The 23624-nt window shown below is 42.6% G+C and overlaps 1 protein-coding gene across 1 annotated transcript in view; it reads right to left on the minus strand.

Annotated features, from left to right (window-relative positions):
- dnah9 (dynein, axonemal, heavy chain 9) overlaps positions 1–23624 on the minus strand; it is a 179177-nt gene that overhangs the window by 80223 nt on the left and 75330 nt on the right. The window contains exons 45-52 of the mRNA XM_061027577.1: positions 22914–23079; positions 21969–22071; positions 18264–18503; positions 9823–9984; positions 7349–7545; positions 1990–2152; positions 1579–1702; positions 506–648 (exon numbers count right to left, since the gene is read on the minus strand). Of these exons, the coding sequence (XP_060883560.1) occupies positions 506–648; positions 1579–1702; positions 1990–2152; positions 7349–7545; positions 9823–9984; positions 18264–18503; positions 21969–22071; positions 22914–23079 (1298 nt within the window). The remainder of the gene's footprint in view (positions 1–505; positions 649–1578; positions 1703–1989; positions 2153–7348; positions 7546–9822; positions 9985–18263; positions 18504–21968; positions 22072–22913; positions 23080–23624) is intronic.

Raw genomic sequence — 23624 nt, forward strand, 5'->3', positions numbered from 1 at the left:
GAGCAGGGAGCGAGGAGGAGGGTGGAGGATGTGGGTGGTGGTGCAAACTGTAATAATGACTGGATAAGCAGCCCCCTGGATTCCCTCTCTCTCCCCAGGGGGAACAAAGCGGCTACACGTTGGTGGAATTATCCGCAGCTAAACGCCGGCTTTTCTGCTCACGTCTGTGATTTATAACGACGCCCGCCGCCTCCGAAAGTGTTCAAGTTCATCTGAAAATGTCAGGAAAGAAAATTGTCTGGGGGAAGGCTTCATCATAATGACAGATGTTTATCCAACTCTGAGGGTTTTTGTTATTTTGGAATGGTAAATGAGAGTGTGAGGACGCATGCTTTAGTTATATTTAGAGCGGGTCAAATGCTGACGCAGTTCTATGAGAGATTAACGCTGAATTCCCCTCAAAGAGAGTCTGAGAATTTCTTATTCTGCATGATTAGGAGTGAAACACAGAGAAACAAAGAACAAAGGCAGCTTCCCGCGTCCTCTACTTGTCTGACTGCTTCACCTTGAGCTGTCTGCGGACTCGATCGATGAAGAACTTCCAGCAGTTCTCCCGTGTGTCCATCAGTCCCGAGCCTCGGACCTCTGGCCTCACGCCACCGATGATGTTCTCCACCTCGTCATCGGGGAACAAGTCAGGGATCTCTCCTGGAAATAATGAAACCACACACATCAGCACCATGAGAAGAAAGCACATGACTGCAGGAAGAAGTTTTCTATTAGCTTAACTTGTGCAAGAACTCTCCAGCACCTTCTTATCAGTACAGGATCAGACCTGACAGTGAGGCTCTTCTATCACATGCAGGTGTGTTAATAGAGGTGGTAGCAGCACGAGTTCATACCGAGGGCTTATGCTAATGCAGACAGCTGCTGAAGTTACAGCCGAGCAAAGATGATGTATGTAGACATCTAAACAGCAGCACCTAGCCTGCTGAAGTTCAGATGTTTGAGCTTAGGCGCTCCGTTTTAAAACATTCTAATTTCTTAATTCCTGATATAATGCTCCACCAAAGGGACCGCGTCCTTAAAAATGGCCCCTGTTTTCTTCTTAGTTTAAGACCTGCTTTGGTTTGACCACTAAATGACCTTACCTCTCAGAGTATAATTTGCTTTATTAAGAAGAGGGACGCCATTTGTCAGTTTGACTTGCAGATATATCTCTTAATTCAGCACATTTATTTGATTATCATTAAAAATCTTTACGTGCAAATTGTATAAACGTGGACACCCGTTTTTCCTTTCAACATGGGGTTTAAATTATGTTCAAAAAGTTAAGAAATCGCTCAGGTAGATTCTTCAGCTTGCAGCAGTGAAACAGGTTATAACGGCTGCAACATAATCCTTGAACAATCAAAGTGTGTCCACTATTCATTTCACTGTGTTGTAGCCTTTCAAAGCGGCGTATAACTCTGGATTTGACCCTCCGTCTCTCTCTTGTTGTTGCTCGTTATCGTCGATGAGAAAAGCAGCAGAAATGGCAGCACAGTGATTTGTTGTTGCTGAAAGCAAAAGCATTCCCCTCTCTCTCTCTGTCTTACACAAACATGACACACAGTAATTAGCGACGCCTGCTGTTACCCGATGCCAACAGATCGTTGACCAGAACGAGGAACTTCTCGTCTGCCACTTGGGCGTCAGTCATCAGGAACACGGTGCCAATATTCTTCACGCCAGCTTTGATGTAGAGGGACGCCAGGTCGGCCTGTGTGACAGGAAGAGAGAGTGGGAGAGAGAGAGAGAGAGAGAGAGAGAGAGAGAGAGTGGGCTGTGAGAGGGCTACAGAATTTTTTTTGCAGAGATAATAAAGCCTGAATCATGTCAGGGTATTGTCTGCTGTCTTCTTACACTGTGGGTGTTTTATCTTTTTCACTGTAAGACTCGATTTTGAAGCTCATCAGGAAGTTATAAACTTGATAAATCTGAATATTTGACATGACAAATCTGAGTTGTGCAGAGGTATGTTTTTTATCCGTGTAATCCAGCTCAAACCTTCAGGTCGGCGATGCTGTAGCCTTTTCTCAAGGTGATTTGGAAAACCTCCAGATTGGAGATGAAGGCAGCCAGTCGGGTCAGACTCTGCTTGCCGCTGCCGCCCACTCCGACCAGCAGCGCGTTTCCCCGCGGAGACTCCAGGATCCTGTTAATACGGCAGCTACATGTGGAGGAGCAGACAGCCGGGGGAGGGAGAGGTATGAGGGAGGAATGAGTGGAAGGGTTAGATAAAAGGCGAGGGGGGGGGGGAGGAAGGGCAATCTGTGACTCATAAGACGAACACACTGGTATTTTCTGTCTCTTCTCTTTTATGCTGTTTCATTCAGCACAAACTGTGTTAACCCTTTCAGCTCTGCCTACATTAGTATGTTTACATATTGTGATGTCATTTCTAGAAGTATTTTCAAATCCTTCATGCCCTTAAAACCTGTACATAAAAAACTTTAAGGTTATGTAAACAATGAACCATAAGAACAATGAAAGTATAGAAATTATTATATGATTTTCTTTCTTTTCTGCTTCATAAGAGCAGAAATCAAAGGGTCCAAACATTTCTGAACAAAGTCGCATGAGCTAAAGATTTGCTCACACTCGTAATATTATAGGTATTTTTTTTACACCGGGAGCAAATCTGTTGATATGAGCAGAGTGTAAAAGGTGTTTCATTCACAGTAGAAATACAGTGCGTATGTTTCATTATGCTAATTCAGAAACACTTCATCGTCGACTCCACAGCTTTATCAGGGCTCAGCGTTATTACTGGCCCGCCTGGACGCACGATTGAAAGACTCCAGGCTGGCTGATTGCACGTTTCACTATCCTGCTCAGGGAACAGTTAATATACTGCCTTGAAAATAAAAACCTTACGTTACAAACATGACAGATATTTCCTCCTGTTTTTCCGCTGGTTTGTGTGAGATTCTCTTATTTTCTTCTACAGCATCAATGTTTCATAAGCGCCTGTGTCCATGTGTCACAGTTGAAAGGCAGCCGCTGACAACAGCTTCACTGCCGTCACTTCCACGAGTGCGCTCATTCACTATACTCTTTTCCCTAATGAACTAGAATGGATGGGCTTTTCATACAGAGGTCATCTTTCTTTACAGAGAGAGAGAGAGAGAGAGTGAGCGAGAGAGTGAGTGAGCGAGAGAGAGAGTGAGAGAGAGTGAGTGAGGAGTGAGATGCTGCAAAGGAACCACAGGTTGGATTCAAACCTGGGCTTTCCGCTATGAGGACTGTAGCCTCCATAATTGGGGCGTTTAATTTACCCCGGATGGTAAAATTACTAGTATGGCTGAAAATCAGCAGAAAATCACTGGAAGAGTTGAGGGAGAGAGTGACGGAGGGAGCGAGACCGCTGGAGTGTGCCTGAACCAAGCAACGACCTCTTGTGATGAAAAATGAATCAGATGCTGAAGTGTAAAATCCTGCAATTTCACAAGTGTCCACTAGAGGCTGGCTGCAGAAGCACAGGAAGTCACATGCACACCCATTCTAAAAAAGCCTGTTTTTAAAGCAGAGATTAACATGTTTACAGCCTGGTTCAAAAAACCAAACAGGTCTGATTAGCTCATGTCTCGATCAACACACACTGTACGGGGGGTGAATGTGTTGATGACTCATCAGTTTTGATTTGATGAAGGATAAGAGTTATTCACAATAAGGCGTGTAGCTGACATGATTGACAGGTGGGCGCGGTGTAATGGTTTGTCAGGAGGTTTAAAACCCGCCTCAGCTCCAGCTCTCAGCCTGTCGTTAGGGTGACTGAAAGTTAGACTGAGACAGCATTTCCAGCATGGAGACCGCCATCGATTGATGACATCACTCAGGCTTCGTCTATTAATATTTAGTCTACGGCTGGAACATGATGCAGATAAACATTTAGTCTTTTGTAAAATGCTGTCAGGGAGTTTTGATTGGGAATCAAAAGCATGTTCCTGAGCGAATTACTTCAACGGTGGAGACAGCGGTTTAACTTAGTGTCAACCCGTTTATGTGAAGGGTCCCCGGCTGTGATGATGATGATGACATGATTCAGTTTACTGTAAAAAATCCAAGAGATTATGTGCTGTTTGAAACTGGAAGGGAATAAGTGAAAACCAAAGAACCCTGCAGTGTGCAGGAATATGTGAATATTCTAAAGATGAACCTGAGTACAGCAGATTGTTGTTTTCCTTTCTGCAAGTGATCTCATGAAAACCACCAACCTCGTGTTTGAAAAGGTCAGGCCTTGTATCCATTATGTGCTCAGTGTTTTCTCTGATGTTTGCATGGAGCTGATTCATTGCTCAGGCGGAAACAGGTGCCCTTTGGTTTCCACTAGTTTTTGGGCGAAATGACAAAGTACTGAACAAAAGTTTTAATTTTCTGGAAAAAAAAGAGTCGGGTCTCCCAAAGCCTAGTGGTCAGTGTGCATGCCCCATGTATGGAGGCTATAGACCTCCAAGCGAACGGACTGGGTTTGAATTTAACCTGTGGCTCCTTCCATGCATGTTATCCCCCACTCACTCTCTCTCTGTGCCCGAATTCAGACTCGATGCACGGTCCTATCTCTTAATAAAGGCATAAAAAAGCCCCAAAATCCATGATCTGGCACTACTACCACCCGACATCCATCAGCCACCACCATCGGACTTTGTTCAAATGACCTCAACACAGAATGAGTTTGAACACCTTAATTTTCCTTCTCCTGTCATTTTTGGTTGGTTTTTAGTGTGCATGCATTTATTGTACTTTAATTGTCCTCGTGACGTCTTTGAAATCGAGGCCATGCCCTCAAAGATTTCTCGAGATTAAATAAAGGTCGAATAAATGAATTAATTAAATGCTCTCCTTATGATTTTTCATCACTTGAACTTTTAACTGAACCAGTTCAGCACACTTTGATTTTTTTCAGCAGAAAATCTCGACTTTCTCAGTACCGGTACTTTTACCCGTAAAACAACAGAAACAAAAAGCATCTGTACTGGATTCGCTCTATACAAACAGTTGATATCATATCTACATCATCATGAATCTATGAAAGTTACGTCAGTTCAAAACAAAAATGTGCAAGATAAAGAAAAATCTATAAAGATGCTCATACACCTTAGCGGGTACTGGATCCAAAAACTACAAGGTATAGAGAAGCAAAAAAAACAAACAAAAAAAAACAAAGTGCTCCCGTTAAAGGAGTGACATGTGACGTTTCCGGCCAACATGCTCTTCCTCAGACTTTAACTGGAGCTCATTGGTGTGTGGGTAAGTTTTTGCTTTTTTATACAGGATAAAGAAAAACACAATTACGCGTCATTTCACCCTGACATCAGCAGCTCTCGAGTGTTTGTAGATTTTCTTCTTAGCTAAGAACAAACCCCAGATAATAAAACTTTGGTAAATGTTAGAATCTTCTTGAAGTATTTTTTTTTGTTACAGAACAAAGATCTTCCAAAGATTAGTTGCTGAATGAGGCAAAGAAAGGACACACGACCTGACCTTTAAAAACCAGAGGCCTGTCGTTTTCTTCAGGATGCCTTCAATCTGGAAACCCATCGGCAATCATCGTCCGATAGACGATAAATGCCTATGGGTTCAGAAGCATATCTGTCAGTAATTCGGGTGACGCCAACGGTGAGTGTTAAACTTCCAGGCAAGACTTCCTTTTCCGTGTGGCGTTAACCGACGTTAATCGTCCTTTATCTCCTGGAGTTCCGGACGCTTATCTGTTGAGTCTCAGTTCAACAGTGGAATATGAGCGGCTACACAGCGGCTTCAATATGTTTTTGAATAACTGATTTTCTTGTCATCTATCTACAACTAACGGGAATTCAATCGGCTGAAATGTCATCATGGAGTGGCTGTGGCTCAGTCGGTCGTCTCTCAACTGGAAGGTCGGGTGTTCGATCCCCAGCTCCTTCAGCTACATGTACGATGTATCCTCGAGTGAGACGCTTAACCCCAAGTTGCTCCCCCTGCTTCTGCGGTGGCTTATGGATGTGTATGAATGGGATTAGTTACTTCTGATGGACTCTTTACATAGCAGCCTCTACCTATTACCATTTAGCATCATCAGGATGCAGATTTGTAAAAAGTCAAAAGGTATGTCACAAGAGGAGAGGAAAACAACTCTGCATTAAATGGTCTGTCCCTCCATTTAACAAACGTCTTGGAAAACCGTTAGCATGAAATGGAGGTCACTTCTGATGCATTCCAGGAGGTCAGGGAATCTGAGTGCTGATTGGCTTTTGTGACACAGCGTCAAAGCAGATTTGTGGCTCAACGTAAAATGTTTAACTGCAGTTTTATGCAGATATCTGTTTATAGAGACAAATAGATCGTTAAAATCATTGGGAGTTGGTATGTTAAAGGGCGGACAGTGGTTGGGAGAGAGAGAGTGCCTTCTCTCGAGGACTAAAGCCTCTGTACATGGGCTCTGCACTCTGACCTTTTGGCTACCGGCGCCCCTTTCTGCCTTTTTTTTTTTTACTGTCCACACTGACTTGTTTTCTGCATTCACCAAAACCTGCTGATACATGATTGGTCAATACAGCTCTGACTCCAGAGAGATTGGATCACTTGCAAAATGGAAAATATTATCTGCTATTCTCAGGTTTATCCTTAAAATATAGAAAAAAGGACGCACACATTCAAGCCAGTGTTCGCAAATCATATTTTCTTATAAAAGAAACAAACCTGGCATATTTTCTTTTCTTTTCTAAAGACTCTACTGAAAGGCAAAATCACAAAAGCTGGAGAACTGTTACATAAAGCTATGAGGCTGATCACAGACAAATGCCTCGTGGTGTGTTTAAAAGGCCGGGCTCTGTATATCTTAACAAACACTGCTCCAACAGGAGGAGAGAGAACATTTGTTTGGGAGAATTTTGGATGAAAACACATCTGGTGAACTACAGCCGCAGGATGATGTATGAGGGGGTCGACTATAAATAAACTACAGTGCCCATGTTCATGACGAGTGAGGAGCGTGTGAGCCAGTGAGAGCAGCGGCTTTTAGTGCGTTTTTTTTTACCTCATAACACAAACTCATGCTCTGCAGACAAACAGTTCAGTCTGAGGCTGAACACAAACACAAACTGCCTTTTTATTGTTCATTTGATCTGATTGAAGAGGAATTAAAAATGAAAAACTAGGTTAAAAAATGTCTCCATTTTCTGCTTTTTTCCCCTTCCTCTATGATTCATGCTTCGTTCAGATCAGCCTGTCTCTGCGTCTGACTGTCAGTGAGATGGAAGTTTAAATCCTAAAGTACCTGAGAAGTTGATTTGACAGACAATAAAGGAGCTGACAGAAACGCATTTCTTTTCTTTAAAACCTCCCACTTGCAGTCTAGCCCGGGGGTTGTAAAACATGCACTCACATGTGAGCCATGGCGTCCTCAAACAGCACCAGGTTCAGCGTGGCGTTGACTTCGTTGTAGCTGTCCAGAACCTCCAGCAGGGTTTTGTTCAGGCTGCTCCAGGAGTCTGCAGGCATGTACCTGGACTCCCCAAGCCCTCGGGCGAAGTGGCAGTACAGGTTCATCTCTCTGGTCTGATCCAGAGTCTCCTCCATGTCCTCGGGGATTAAAAGCACAAATTAGAGCCTCCAAGAAAATTTTGTCGACTGGAGAATGTGAATCTGTTACAGACGGGTCTCAATCGGCTCAATGCTTTCTCTAATGCACCATTTTTTTATATTTTAATGAACATACAGAATAATGCAGAGACAATACTTATGATGATTTAGATTTTTTGTCAAGTAAAGATAATTGATTCTTTAATTTGCAGAAAGCCCCAGACTGACACCAGGGGTTTACACATTATGGCCCGACCAATGTGATATTTTTTGGGCCAATACGATATCAATATTAGCCGATACAGATCACTGGGGGGTATGCGAATATCGGACGATATTATCGGCTGGCGGACAATTTTGACCGCTGCTTGACTTCTTCATGGAAATGAAAGGGGGGTTGGAGGTGTGTCTCTGGAGGAGAGGCTTCATGGAGGAGGTGTGGCCAAACAGCAAACCTCCCAGATGTCTGCAGCTCATGCAGCAGAGCATCACAGGAAAGGGGTCTGCACTAAATTATATCACAATATTACAGAGTCTCTCATTTATTTAAGTTAGCCGGATGTGGATCTTTGTAGAGTTATATCGATGTGAAACCTAAATAAAAAACTTCTTTTCATTATATCTTCAGAATTCTCTGTATGGGATGTTGGAGCCAAATTAATGATTAAAGGCAGAATATGCAATTTTTCACACTGAAATGTAACAGAAATCAAGTATATCCTCTGAAAATAACTCTGTGAGTCATGACTGTCTACAGTGAGTGTGACACCCAATGTTTTCCGAGTCCAATCTTCAGTTAGTTTACATCGCCTGGACAGCTGGCTGGCTCATCCCCTCGCATATAAAAGTTGTTTAATTGAGGGACTAGAGAAAAGAAGAATAACATACTGTACTCACTGCTTAACTGCGTTTCTAGAACACGGTCATTTCGGTTAAATTTACATGCAGTGTGAAGATACGAGCATAATAAAGATCGCTAGCATTAGCGTGCTAACACAACAATGCAGCGCGAGCTGTTTTGGTTTCATGCTGGTGCTCAAGGGCGACATCTGCTGGATCAAAAAAATCGCATATTCTGCCTTTAAGATGTTTGATGAATTATAAAAAATAATAATTCATAAACATGTGAAAAAGGAATTAAAACAATGAATGTTTGTAAATACAACTACAGCCACAAATAGCTGTTAAATGACTGTCTGGCTTTTTTGTAATCTTTGTTCTTTGGTTTGTATCCACACATTTTTAAACCGCTTAGAAGTATTTGTAATGTAAAATGTGAAGGGGAAAATAAAGAAGACAAATTAAAGAAGTCAGTCTAAGCATTCGACAGAGAGGTATTCATAAGAATATCAAGGGAGCAAATGTGTTCTTTGAAAGTGATCTGTAATTCAGTGTTGTTTTCCCTGTAAAGGTTTGTGTACATATACCCCATATCTGTCAGGCAGTAGAACACATGTTGCAGTGGTAAAATATGAGCCACACACTTTCCCCTGTCAGCACAACATACGCGTTAAGCTTAAACAGTGTGGACAGGGACGCAGCTGAAAATCACAGCTGTGCAGAGGATGACCCAGTTCATTTTCACCCTGGCAACGTTTGGGCTGCGAATATTTCACTGTGTGTCTCAGAGGGATGTTTGTTTTCTGCAAACTTCCACAGGCAAATAACTGCAGAAGGTGCTATGAATGAGGTTTTTTCTCTTAAATTTCCATCTGTATTATGCTCTGCTGCAGTCTTCGTTGTCGTAGTATCACTTCCTTACAGTGCAGCAGTCTCTAAAGACGTCTTTGTTTGCATGTAAAAATAGTAGAAAACATGCCGCATATTGCTCTGTGGCACTGGGGCAAATCGTCCTCAGTTTGCAGAATGTGATAACTCTGAATAAAATATATTATGGAGTTTTATTCTCCCTCTCCTCCTCTCTATGTGGGTGTGTGTACACATATACTTGTCAGGTTCTTCATTGTGCCATGACTAGTGTGCATGCGATAGAGCCGGAGAGGGTACTGAGGAGAGCAGTGGACAGAAAACCATTAAAATGTTTTCCAATTTGCCGGGCTGACAGCGCAGACCCTGACAGCCAGACCCCACATACCACACTGATTAATATTCTCCCCGGCCCTCCCCTGGCCCTCCGCCCTCTCCGGCTCCCCCACCATCCCTTTTTCTCCTCGCTGTGTTGGCCACTGATGTCCAGGTCCAGACACAGAGCAGGCAGCCTAATGATTTCCCCCTCCTCCTCCTGTCTTCCACTGCTGAACTTTGTAAAACTCTCACCTCGTAGAACTTTTTCACTGTGTCCGCCTGCAGCTTATCAAAGACCTGGAAGTCCTGCTCCTCCACCAGCTTGTCTCTGTAGACCCGGCTGGACTCGTGCAGGTAGATTTTCAGCAGGTCCGTAGGGGCTTTGAGACACTCGGCGGTACAGAAGAGAATGCCCTGGGCAGAGAGGGGGGAGAAGAAGGCTTAGAACTACTCCAGAGCTTGATTTGGCCCATTCACAGCACAACAAGGAGGGAAGCACAGCACAGTCACTGCGGGTAAATCAATGGATATTGAGTGGGCAAGCTGCTAGTAGGTGTGCCACAGAAACTCAGAAATAATGGCAGTGCCTTTCTTTCATCTCGCTGTCTCAGAAGTGCTGCTGCATGGGGAGATAAGTTCTGTGGGTGGATGTTAGAGGGAAGAGAATTATGAAAGAATGAAGGAATGAGTCTGTGTGTGACTGAAATGCTTTCTGAGAATGAAACGACACTCTGACCAGGCCCAGAAGCCTTTTGTTTTACCATTGTATTCAAAAGTCATCATTTTGAGTTCAGATTGTAAACGGCCATAAATTAAACGATCACCTTGTAGTCGTATGGAACTGCAAACCAGCGAGCGCACATTTTCTGTCCATGTGTTTACCAACAGAAAGTTTGTTTACTGAAAATATATAAATATATTTTACACATAAATTTTTTTTTTCGTTGAGTACTTACATCACCTAAAATATTTCCAACAGTTATCAAAGCCAGAGAAATCCATAACTTGCCGTGGGTTTGAATCCGACCTCGGCCCTTTGCTGCATGTCATCCCCCCTCTCTCCTCCCCACGCTGTCCTATCTAATATAAGCAAAAAGGCCAAAAAATATCTTTCAAAAAAACAGAAAGCAGCCAAATGAATGAAGAAAATAATAACAATGAGCAGTTAAGTGTTTTGTGAATGATTGATGATTAATGCGTCTCTGGAGGATGCCTGTGTGAGGTGTTGGCTTCCCCACAGGGCCATTCAGGAAGCAGTCAGCCAGCACACGGCTCAATCTCGGCGCCTCACAGAACAGGTGCTGTAGAGGATGAGGACGGGGACGAAGAGGCGCCCGGGCGCTGTTTGTTCCCCTCTGCGCACTGTCACCCAGGAGGCGAAGCAGAGGCAAACAGATGCTGAGTGTTTCCAGCCCCAGAACTTATTCCAATAAACAGAATCATCTCCAGGGGTAAAGCCAGCTGAATCTGATCCGCCTTCATATCCGAGACTTCTGAATGTGACAATTGGCTGCTAAATCCTCTGTGTAATGCTGCAGATGGGAAGTGTGCCCGTGTGTGCGTGTTTATCTGTGTGTGTGTGTGTGTGTATGTATGGGCAGAAGATTTCAACTGAGCCACAATTATCAACGCTGCTCTAAATCTAAGATTAATTCCTCAAGTATGTGTGAATGATCTCATCCTTTGACTTGTGATCTTTTTATTTTCTCTTTTTACAAGATAGGACTTTCTGCAAATCTGGTTTCAATGTGAAAGATGTTTCAAAGTCTGTATCAACAATCGTGTGTCCCTGTCAGCTCCTCTGCTGTGAGGAGTCCCTCAGGGATCCTTCCTCAGACCAGTCCTCTTCTCGCTGTACATGCGTCCTCTGGGTAATTTTTTCTGTAGTTTTCAAGACACATCATATCACTGTTATGGCGATGTCACACAGATCTATTTCCCTGCAAAACCCAATTAACTGAATCAACCATCTTCCCTTATGATTGGTTTACTGCTACCAAAGTTTGTATATCTCTAAACTTACTCAAACTTAACCCTGACAAAACTAAAACTTAACTTCACAACTTAGGTTAAGTTTACCCGCCCGTTTCATTCAAATGTCAAACCTTCTGCTAAATATCTCGTTGTAATCTCTGACCGGTACACCGGTCTAATGTCCTCTCAGGATCCTGAGCAAATTATTATTACCACCATTACATCCAGAATTTAAGTCACAGGGTACACAGGGCAGTCTGTTTTTGGTGGTCTCTCAGAGAGAATAAAGGTTTCCCACATGATGATTTCAACCACACTCAGGTGAGTCTACAAAGTGTAATTTCCGTGCAGCTCTGAAGCTTCTTTTTTTTAGTACAGTCTGGTTATGCTTTGTGGAGTTTGCACTCCTGCTAGATAGAGTACGTTAGTTGAGCTTTCAGCCTACAGTTAAAGTTGTGAGGTACCGACAGCCTGAGAGTCGCGTTGCCCACCTTCGCTGGACAGTCGTTGACTTTAATTAAGGAGCATTTCAATCAGTCCAGCACTCCTTCAGTTTTATTCGCTGAACTATATGCCAATGTTTTCTTTGAATGTAGGATTTTGAGTTAACGACAGAGAAAAGATGTTAAAAATTGGCACTGCCAGCCTGGTCTGCACTGCCAGCCTGGTCTGCTCTGTTCCCACATAGCTTGCAATACACAATGAATGGAGGTGAATTATCAAAAAATTTCAGGTCGTGTGCAATCTGTGATGACGGCATGTTTGTCAGCATTTTATACTGTTATACTGGTCGCACCGGCATACAGGACACAGCCAAATTTCTTAAGTACCTATCTAAAAATAGGTATAAAAAATGCCTCCTATACAGATTTTCCGTTAAGAAAATCCCTCTGTTAAGTAGGGAATGACATGCAGGAAAGGAGCCACAAGTCAGAATTGAACCCAGTCCGCCCGATTGGAAGACCATACTTCCGTTTGTAGGGTGCGACTAACTACTGGGCTATTTACATCCCTAAAATCTTGTCTTGATGTGGGATGTGAGAAAGCAAAATGAAAAGAATCAATTACTCCCAACAGAAGCATAACAGATAGAGTTCACAGCCTGTTCAGAAAATCTAAAGAACAGAAAGTGAATGTAGTTGTGTTCAAATGAAGATTACAACTTGAGTTACGTCAAGTCTTAAAAATGTCTTCTCAGTGGAGAAGTATTTAGACTTTTTCTCTTCTCAGTTCGGTGTGTCTTTGAAGGACTTTAAAACTTTACTTACTCACTCCATTTCATTGCTAAATGGTGTCAATCATGGCACCGTGCATTTATAGTATAAGAGTGTGCCGATGCAAAACAAAACACCATATGGTAACTCCTTATGACCGTCATAGTCTTTACTCCTCATTGTTCCCATCAAAGAACGGCAAAGTGTAAACTAACTGAGGAGGAGAGAGAACTTTGTTTTCCTTCATCCTGTCTGTCCCCAATCTTTCATTGCTGTGTTCAGCTCAGAGGAGAGGGATTACAGAGTTCTGTGTGTCGGCATGTATCAGCCTGTCTGTCTGTCTTTCTGTCTGTCTGCAGCCGGAGAGCTTTCCTCGTAGTCTGACAGCTGCTCTGAGCCCCAAACAACACTTCAAACCCCTGCTAACAAACGCACCCAGCTGACTATCCTCAGAACATCATACAGACATATTGTTCAGTCAGTACAGTTCGGCTCTCTGCACCGAGACACTCATGTACTCCCTTCCTTTCTTTCTTCATCTTTCCTCCATCTCTGTCCTCATCTTTCTCTTAGTCCATCTATCTCCTCCCTTCTTCTTCGTGTATGTCGAGGAGCTCATTTAGTCTGACTAGGAGAAGACAGGCGCTCTGATATGCCCACTGGTCATGGCAGAGAACGAACGCTGGCAAACGGAGCTCTTTGACATCGTTCCCAGTCGAATGCCAAACTGTTTGTCTAACCCTATGAGTGGTATTTGGCCACTGGACTTCACTTACAGTACGTCCAATTTAACATCCACTGGGCTTAATGATTGCCCCAGATGCTAGGAGAAAGAGATTTGTGGAGACAGAGTGCAAGAAGAGAAAAGAAAATATTACAGTTAAGGAAGGTTAAGTGAGTAAGTGAGTGAGTGAAGCAGAAAGTTAGGAAAGTAGTGAAGAGAAAAAGGAAGAATTTAAGATCACTTAAGTTTGAAAAACTCAACCGAATAAGCACAAACCAGGATTTCATCATCGATATCCAGTTAAACATGGTTAATATTCTGGCTCTTTTCAACCGGATTAAATGTTTTTACAACCAGAAGGACAAAGTGGAAAAGAAGCAACAGCAAAAGACTGCTGTAAATGCTTATCAATGTCTTTAAATTGAAACATTTCAGTGTTTGTATGTATGTAGTCTGGAGATGCATCAATTGTGAAAATCTGGGCCGACGCAGGTGTCGATATTTTATCTAACAATTTAGCCAATTGCTAAATGCAATACCGATGTTTTTTCATGGCTTCTTCTTTTGGTGTTAAGGGCCTTCCAGATAGGATGCGGTGCCTGCTGAGCTCGCCACGGAGTAGGGCGCAGCGCAAAAGGGTAGAGCGCACACGAGCAAAAAGCAACTGCACGCGTTGCTAGGTAACCAAAACAATAGTCGGGAAAATAGCGCTGGAAAGTAGCTTCTGCAGCGCTCACCGCGTCCTATCTGAAGGCCGTTCAGACTCCCACAATGCAACATATTCTCTCCTGTTTGACAATGAAAACAAGTCAAAGTTTGTCCAACAGGTGACTTTATCTGCCCCATAAAAGACCTCCTCTCTGAATCAGTTCTTGGTGTTCTAGACGCCAGCGATAAATTGATATGACTCAACAAATAAACATCGGCTGCTGACGTCGGTTTATGCTGCACTATTTGCTGATGTCTGTCAACATCGCATTATCTACTGATGTGGAACTGATTTACCGTGCACCTAATGTAGTCAGAGCTTTTTTTTAAAAATTTAGGGTTAAAAATGTTTTAAAACCCCTGCAGTCACAGATGAGACAACGTTTAAAATGTTCGCATCAATCTGGTGTCATCGATCACTTTTACCGTAAAATCCGGTGTATAAGCCGCACTTTTAAAAGTTTGCTGCGTCTTATACACCGGTGCGACCAATATACCAATATAAAATACTGAAACACGCGCCGTCATTACATCGGGTGCAGCAGCCACTAACTGCGACCTGATGCGATTAAAAAGCCATCCCCATTCATTGTGTATTGAAAGCTGAGTGCACATCTTTTCTCCCTCACGAGGTCATGCATTTACAGAAAACAGTGGTATATTGTTCCGTAAATAAACCTTGTGGAGTGCTCTTTTGATTGAAAGAGTCCTCTATTAAAGTTAAGGAGTGACCAGCGGAGTCAGGCAGCGCAGCTCGCAAGCTAGGAGTCTGTGCCTCACAACTTCCCCTGCAGGCTGAGAGCTCAACTACCGTACTGTAGCTAGTAGGAGCGCAAACTTCCGAAAGTGAAAACAGACGGGACTTTAAGAGCGACACAGCTGCACAGAAACTGCACGTTGTAGACATCGCTGAACACAATATAAACAGTCACGCAGGAAGACAGTTTAAATTTTTTTTCTCTATAAAGAGACCTTCAAAACAGGGTGCATCTTATATACCGCTGCGATTTATATTCCGGATTATACAGTAAATAATATAGAATTAGGTTTTGCTTCAACTGACAAATTTTAATTTTAGCTGCTTGTTAAGGCTCCAAAATGACAGGCTTTAATTCTTACTTTGTAAAGGATGAATCTTATGAGCTATGGTCCAAATGTAGAAGTTTAAACTTCAAATAGCCGGAGACAAAAAAGTTTTTTAAACAAAGAGGTGCTTACTGGACTTATATATTAAAAACAACTTCTGTGAGAGTTGTGTCTTCAAGAAAAAGGAACAACAAAAGTAAAGAGAGACCTTAACTGTTGTCTGGACCTGCCTCTTTTGTCATATTTAAAATACACCTTTTGCAGAGAGCGTTGTGAGCTCGCTGAGTCTCTGAGCTCGGTTCTCCAGCTCATTAGAGTTGATCAAAATGAGATGTTTGCCTCCAGCTACATTTCCAAGTTTCAAAGTTTTACAAAACAAAGTGGATCACAAAAAGACCCCCAATTATTTCAGCCGAGGCAAACATCTGAAACGTCAAGCTGGAAAATACAGAGTGACAACCATTTAGGCCTCATGCTGGAAATTAGAGGAAGCGTTTGTACTGTCTCGCCAAATACTTCCCCACATCTGAGGGTGCAGCAGCTCAGAGGTACGGCGGGGGAATTACAGCGATGCAGAGCCGGGAGCTGCTCACCTCTCCCCGGCTGTCCTAACATGTTAGCGCCAGGAGCTGAATAAAGTTAGGCAGACAAACTTCAAACCAGCTCTGCGAGTCCCTCTCTGCCCGTCTCTCTATTCTGTATGGATCGAGAGAGGAGCTGAGAGGAAGCTTTGGCATTGTTTGCTCTCAGTGGTGATTTGACGTCCAGTCAGGCTGTGCAGACCCTTTAAAAAAAAAAAAAAAAAACAGGAAGAAAGGCATCTTCAGACACCAACTTTTAAGTGTTAATGAATGGCTGAACTTCTAAGAGCTTCAGGGTGAGGCTGTGTGGGCAGAAGTCTGGAAGGTAACTTTGAGGGTCGTCAGGGTTTTAAATTTAAAAGTGCAGGAGGCTGAGTCACATTACTAATTAGAATGAATAAGTAAAAAATAGCTCCTGCTAAAGATTGCTTAAACTTCTAAATATAAGACTGTAGCCACGGCAGAGACCACAATGAGCTTTAACCATGGGCAACATTGGTACATTTTCTATTTATCCTATTTACCGGTAACATTGGTATTTTGTTCTTAAAGGTCCAATCAGTGAGATGTGTAGTGAGTGAAATGATAAAGTGAGCTTACTATATGATCAGACATTAAGGAAACATGCTATGTTGAAGAGCTGGCTTCTCTGACAACAATGAAGCAGCCAGTATGTCTTCCTCCTAACTTTAGATTCTGCTCCTGAATGCTCTGGATTTGTTTGGACCAGAGAAGGTAGGCGGTTTTAAGGCACATTTGAAAATTTGTCCCTGGTCATTGTGTATTGCACGCTGTGCTGCCAAACATAGCGGCACAGAGCAGTCTGGCTGCGCAACTTTTTCACGTTTTCTCCGTCATGAGGTCATAATCGTGGTAAATTGTTCTGTAAATAAACCTTGTGGAGCGCACTTCTTATAGAAAGATTCCTATATTAAAGTTAACGAGTGACCAGTGGAGGTGACGACTCACGGCTGTGGGTCTGTAGGCTACTTCACAACTTTCCCTGCAGGCTGAGAGCTCAACTACCGTACTGTAGTAGGAGTGTAAACTCCACAAAGTGAAAATAGACGGAACTAAAAAAGTGACAGCTGCACAGAAACTGAACACGATAGAAATCGAAACGCAGGATGACAGTTCAAGCAATTTTCTCTCTGGTAGACTTTTAAAATCAGTTTTATATATTCCGGATTTTCCGGCACATGAAATGATTTGAATCCAACAACAACAATCTACCCTGAGGGTTTAGGTACAATCAATTTTCATATCAAGTAAATTTGACTGTTTTGTCTTGCTTTTGTTTTTAACAGTCACAGCTTGGTTAAGGTTGGTAGATGGATGTCGTTGTTCAGGTTAACATAAAGTCAGTGTTTATAGGGTGCACAGGGGGTCTCAGGAGTGAAAGAGAAACACCCAGCTTCACCCATGCACTGCTGCATCCTGCAAAACCACAACTACTTGTGTTTAATAACTTGTTTTTAAGGGGTCCCCTGAGTGTCTTCTTCACTCACAAGAATTCGCCAGAAGCCAACTATCCAAAATTCAGTGTTTCGTTGGCTGGGCTTTGGGGGAGGCTGGATGTCCAGTTAAATTATGTAGTTAAAAAAAGAGGATGATGTGCTCTGAAACATTTGGAAGTAGCACGCTTAGAGTAACAACATGCATCTTAAATGAAAAACATGAGGCTTGTGCTGATCAATAAAGAAATTTGGTGTGGAGCTGAGCAGATAGGCTGAGTTTGGGTTTAAACAGAAAAACGTCTGAGTGGGGATGCAGCCCTGTTCCAAACAGTACCAGTAACAAATATCGATGACTGCAGCTTTGAAAAGGAATATCACCACCCCCTTTATATTTTGCACATTGTGTAATAAAAGTAAAGGAAGAAGTCGGAGCGGTCTTTGTCTTCTCCTAGATGGAATTATGTAATATGGAGTTCTTATAGCTGAGTGGCTTAAAGCATTAATTATACGACAGTGTGTGTGTGTTAAATGAGAGAGCCTGCCCTCCATGGAACCGTGGAGGATTCTGACAGAAATATCGCCCCAAAAGCTTCTCCCCTGACAGCCTCCTCGCTCTGATATTATATTCATTTAAATACATTAAATCATTACTAACAGCCGTGGAAGTGCAAATCCATTCTATTTTCTGTTACACTTATTTCAGACTTATTCAGACTTTGGGAGCCGGCTCTTAAATCAATAATAATTTAGATGAGAAATTAGTGACAGAAGCCTGGCTCTTTCCACGTGGGAAGCAGAGCCAGAAAAACGGGGAGAGTCTCGGCGAAAAATCTAACTCCTCGTTTTTTCCTGTAACTTTTTCAATTTGCTTCCGCAGTTAATTGTGAATAGATTAACCCAAGGTCGTAATGTGGATAAATCCCCGAGGTACATTTGATGTGTGTGTCACCTGGAAGATGTTGGAGAGGTCTCGCAGGTTGAAGATGTAGTGAAACTTGACGGCCGTGGGGAGGAAGGTGGAGGAGACGCGCTGGTGCAGTGCGAGGGCTAACTGCACCAGAGTGGGGCAGCTCCTCTGCAGGGTGGGGTTGAAGCCGTCTCCTCGCAGGTGCTGCGTCAGGATGGAGGTGTAGATGGTGCTCAGGGCCTCGGCTCCGGGAAACGACAGGGCGAAGACGCAGAAGTGCCGCTGTGGACGGAGGGAGATACAGCAAAAACAAGGAGACAGTGAACGCCTCGCTAACGATGGAGTCAACTATCCTTCAGAGTCAAAACAAAGTCACCTTGTGAGTGCTTGTGGGAACTATAGCTCGGTCAAATGAAGCTTTTAAATTCAAATATCTTTATGTTTGGCTCGTAAATAAGTCGCTCTGCATTGAAAAGATGTCCTCTGACTGAAGTCGAACTTGAATCAGTGTTTTGTTTTTCCTCGTTATAATCTATGTCCTGTCTTTAAATCATATTCCGTTAAAGTAATTGAGTTGGGGACCAAACTTGTGTACTTTAATGGCTCCTGTAGAAGTGAGTGGATAATATCAAGCATCCGTCCTTTGCTGTAAGTCATCTCTACCCTCTCCTCCAAATATTTCCTGTTTCTCTTTAGCTGTCCTTCCCCAATTAAAAGACAATATGGCCGAGAAAGGGAGGATGTCTGGTCACTGGGTACAAATGTTGCGATATGAAAAGTCTTTCTCTCACCAGTCTCAGCTGATAAGCACACAGCATGTTCAATAACATAACAAGTTGTAGTTGCAAACAGGAGACTCGAGGATGGGGCCTTTAATACTACTAAACTACATGTGCTAAATTTGTTAGTTGCATATTTAAAGGTCACATATGATTCTCATTTTCAACTAGTTTAAAGCAGTCTAGTCCGTCTACAAACCCCCCAATGATGAGAAAAGTGCATCCTCTCCGTCTTCTGAATGCTCCACTTTTCAGGAAATGTGTGCTCAAACAGGCCGTTTTGAGATTTTCCCTTCATGACATCACAAAGGGCAGTAACCCCTCCCCCAGGTGGGTGACACTCCCACAGCTAGGTGTTTGTTCTGCCCTCTAAGTCTGCCTTCTCACCGTAAACAATAGGACATGGAAAGAGAAATCCTGAGACACCCAAACCCTTACAGAGAGGGGGCGTGGTCAGACACAGCTAATTTACATTTAAAGCTACAGACACAGAAACAGCCTGTTCTGAGCAGGGCTGAAATAGAGGGGTTTATAGGCATGATCAAATACAGGATCAGAGTGGATTTAGAACAAGAAACTTCACACACATGTTTTAAGGAGCTCTGAGACTTATTTACACTGGAGGAAGAGGAGGAGAATATGTGACCTTTAATTTCTTTAAATCTACAATCCTAATTAGTTAACTATCCCATTTCAAGCAGAAGTTAAAAGCAACATCTCCAACCTGTGGCAAGAATGTGAGATTGATTCAGCTCCTTTAATTTATCAGTGAGTTGGCATTAAAGATTAAACTCGTGTCCAAACTGATCTTTATCCATGACGTCATTTCTCACCTTAATTATTCATATGTCTGTATATTAGAAAGCAAGGGGATTTAAATATGCTGCTTATGTTTAAACTTAATAAAAACATCTCTAATATAATGTCATCTAGAATGAATGTTTTTTCTTGTGTCATTAAAACAAGTTATGAGCGAGTCCTCTCGTCCTTCAGTGTCTCTAAAAGTCGAGGAAAGTGTTTGACTTTGGCTGTTTCTGGTACATGGACTTCAGTAGAACGGATTTATAATGACCTTTTTTTCCTTCTAAATAAGATACAGACGGAGTTGAGCCATGGGGAACCAGATTACAACATAACTATAAGGTTTAAGTATTCCTCTGTTCCTGCTGCGATCACAGCGTTTAACAGCCGCACTCATCTGTGCGATTAACGGCTACAGCAGCGCAGCACTGTTTGTAAATGTCTCCTTTTGTTCTCAGTTTTACTCCCGTTTAAAATATACTTCCATCCATCTGTTTATACTGTATGCACTTCATGTTTTTCTTAACTTTTAGGGGTCACGTTAAACTTTGTGTGTGTGTGTGTGTGTGTGTGTGTGTGTGTGTGTCAGTAAATCTGCATTTTAAAGTACAGAAAAGTCATCATCCTCCCCGTGTGCGGAGGCATTTTACACAGTGCAGTCATTAATAATTAAAACCAGAGTTTTAAACAGCTGCAAAAATGTAGTAAAAAGTAAAGCTGGTCACTTAATTACTTTATATTCATGTAATTAATGTAGAAATGTCAATGAGCATAAAGTGGATGTATAATCATCCTCTTCATAGGAAGGAATTTTGGGGGGAATAAAGGGGGGAAACAGCTTTTGAGAATAAAGTCCTTTTTTTCAGTCCATCAGAAGAGCAGCAGCCGCCGGTAAGACACTGAGGAACGTGGAGTGTCTTGTGAAGTTACACTTTAGTAAAGGTTTCATAAATAAGCAAATACTTCCTTGGAAGGGATGTAACAGTATCATCAATTTCACGATATCCCGAGAACTAAAGTGTCTCCATACCATCGTTGACCTGTGACCCTATGAAATGATAGGTCTTCAGGGCAGAAAGTGAAGGTTTGTTTCAGCTGCTGTGGAGCAGAGCTGACAGAAATGTGAACAACAAGGACCATCATCCTTTGCGCTCTGCTTGCTGCCTCAGTTCAGAAAAAATGGTCGACACCGGAGGGAGAACAAAGAGACAATTTTGAAACTTTAGATACTCCAGCGCAAGTTTTTTGTCTTTACGATATCAGCTCTAAAATTAGAACGGTGCGACCTTATAACTTACTAGTGCTGTCTCTGCTGCACAGACACAAAACAATTTACCCAACTTTACAATAATGAGCCTAAAACCAAACATCCTGTTGACAATCCAAAAGGGCTGTATATATCATTTACCAGAAGCACATGTCTCTAAACTTAACTTGGATCGAGTGCAGCTCTCTTTATCCACACTATAACCCGCTGACAAGAACTACCGTTCAGAGTGCACGGCGGTTTGTGGTACACACAATTATTTTCGGGTGTGACGCGACCGTGTGTCTCTCCACAAAGCAGTGTGCTGCTGTCTGCAGAGACGAGTCTCCCTCATGTAAGTTTGTATCTCCTGAATCGCGGCCCGTTGCTTTTGACACAACAATACTGTCTTCATTTACTGAGGTCAAGAGTGCATGAAATGTTCCAGTTACGCTGAGAGTGCCCTCTACTGGAACAAACTGTAAACTACTTTAGACAACCTGGTGAGCTGAATATTTTTGATACGGCTCATTTTCTCCCGCAGAATTATAATTTCGAGACATGACAAAATCTACTGTTGTTTAGTTTTGTCTAAATTAAATTAACAGTTCCTGAATGAACACACAGACTTTTGGATGCACGGATAATATATGCAGGATAAAAAATGGTTAACATAAAGCATCAAACAAAAGTCTCCTGATTTACTAAAATAATAAAAGAAAGAAAATACAAAATGTGTAAATGAGAAAATGATGAACATGTAACCTCAGCAGTGAGTTGCATAACCACAAAACACAATGTGCTGTGGGGACAAGCTCCGTGTCTGTGTGTGTGTGTGTGTGTGTGTGTGTGTGTGTGTGTGTGTGTGTGTGTGTGTGTGTGTGTGTGTGTGTGTGTGTGTGTGTGTGTGTGTGTGTGTACCTGCAGTCGTGGATTGATGGTGAAGCTGCCGGCCGTGGGGTTCATGCAGGACACGTATTGCACGTTGTGTATTTCCTTCAGAAGCAGCTTATTACGGTCATACCTGGGAGTACACACACACGCACGCACACACACGCGCCCAAATATGCAGAAAAAAAATCATTATTTAACAGCCTCACACACACACACACACACACACACACACACACACACACACACACACACACACACACACACACACACACACACACACACACACACACACACACACACACACACACTCTTTTAGCTGATATGGACGCCTCAGCTCCCTCTTAAGCTGGCGTGGCTCAGCAGCGTCCCCGCTCCTCTCAATTTCATACCCGAGTCCTCCCCGCGTATCTCTAATGGCCGAGCGTGTCTAAGCCAGTCGGCCGGTGTGTGACGCAGTGGAACCGTGTTCAGAAAGGCCTCACTGTGTCACACACACACGAGCTACAGGAGCCTTTTAAAGGGACTCAGACAACCCTGAGCTTATATTGGACGTCTGACACTCATTATATTGTTGCATTTTGATGCTGAGGCGAGGATCTCTGTCTGAATACTGAGAGGAAACAAGAGAACAGGATGTGCGTGTGACATTTGAAGGTGTCAAAAAAATAATTTACAATTTTTATACATGAGCAAGTCATGTCAGCAAGCACATGTGGAAGAACAAGTCTGTATTGTTACTCCATTTCTGCTCTGTGAGAGGCTGGTGGATCCATCCATAGAAAGGAAACAATTCCAGGCTCACCATTGTCATAGATTTACATTTTACTGTGATCCCCTTTTCAAATCATTTCATCATCCTGCCTTAAAATAAAGTGAGGAACTCTGGGAAAGTCTCTAGGAGAGATGCAGTAGAGACATCATGTGTTTCCTGTTTGCTTAAACAGGCATGTATTGTAAACGACAGAGCCCTACCAGTGGTTGTAGTCCATGTGTTGGCGTATGAGCGTGTGCGGTTGCACAGTGCCATATGCGTCCACTTCTGGCATGTTCATGTCGTCGATGAAGTAGATCAGTCTCCTGCTGCCTGGAGGGCCGTAGTTTCTCCCTGCTTTCTTCTCAAGGGGCTTTTCCAGCACCGCTGTGTGGGAGAGGAGCGGGGGAGCAGAAATGTAAGAAGCACAAAAATGAATGCTGAGAAAGGAAGGTGTAATTGAATTGCAAATTTATGGAACAGTTTAGAGATGGAGAGTCATGGTTCTGCTCAGAGACATTTCATTTAACCAGGAGGGTACAGTCAGTAAGTAAAGGGTCGCAGGATGCTTGGCGAGAAGGAAATATGAAAAATACAAAGTTCTGCTGCACATTTCTTAAGCGTTTCTTTGACTTTACTTCTTCCCATTTCAAAATGTTGTTTGGTTCCCATGTGTAGTCCTCTACATATCATCAATTTTCATTATGCAGATATACAGATTTATGTAGATATATTTCCATCTGAATGCAAAGACTGTCAAGTCTCTCCTGATGATTTACAAATAATATACCGACCAATTAATGAACACAGAGACTCTTGAAATAAAAACTGTCAAAGAAACATGCACAATTTAAGCATCACCTTGTAGTTTTAAGGATCATATGAGCAGCTATAGAAGGTTTTTTAGGACTTCTCATGTTAAAGTCTTTATC

The sequence above is a fragment of the Labrus mixtus genome, chromosome 21 (genome assembly GCF_963584025.1).
Source record: "Labrus mixtus chromosome 21, fLabMix1.1, whole genome shotgun sequence".
In the NCBI taxonomy this organism is placed as follows: domain Eukaryota; kingdom Metazoa; phylum Chordata; class Actinopteri; order Labriformes; family Labridae; genus Labrus; species Labrus mixtus.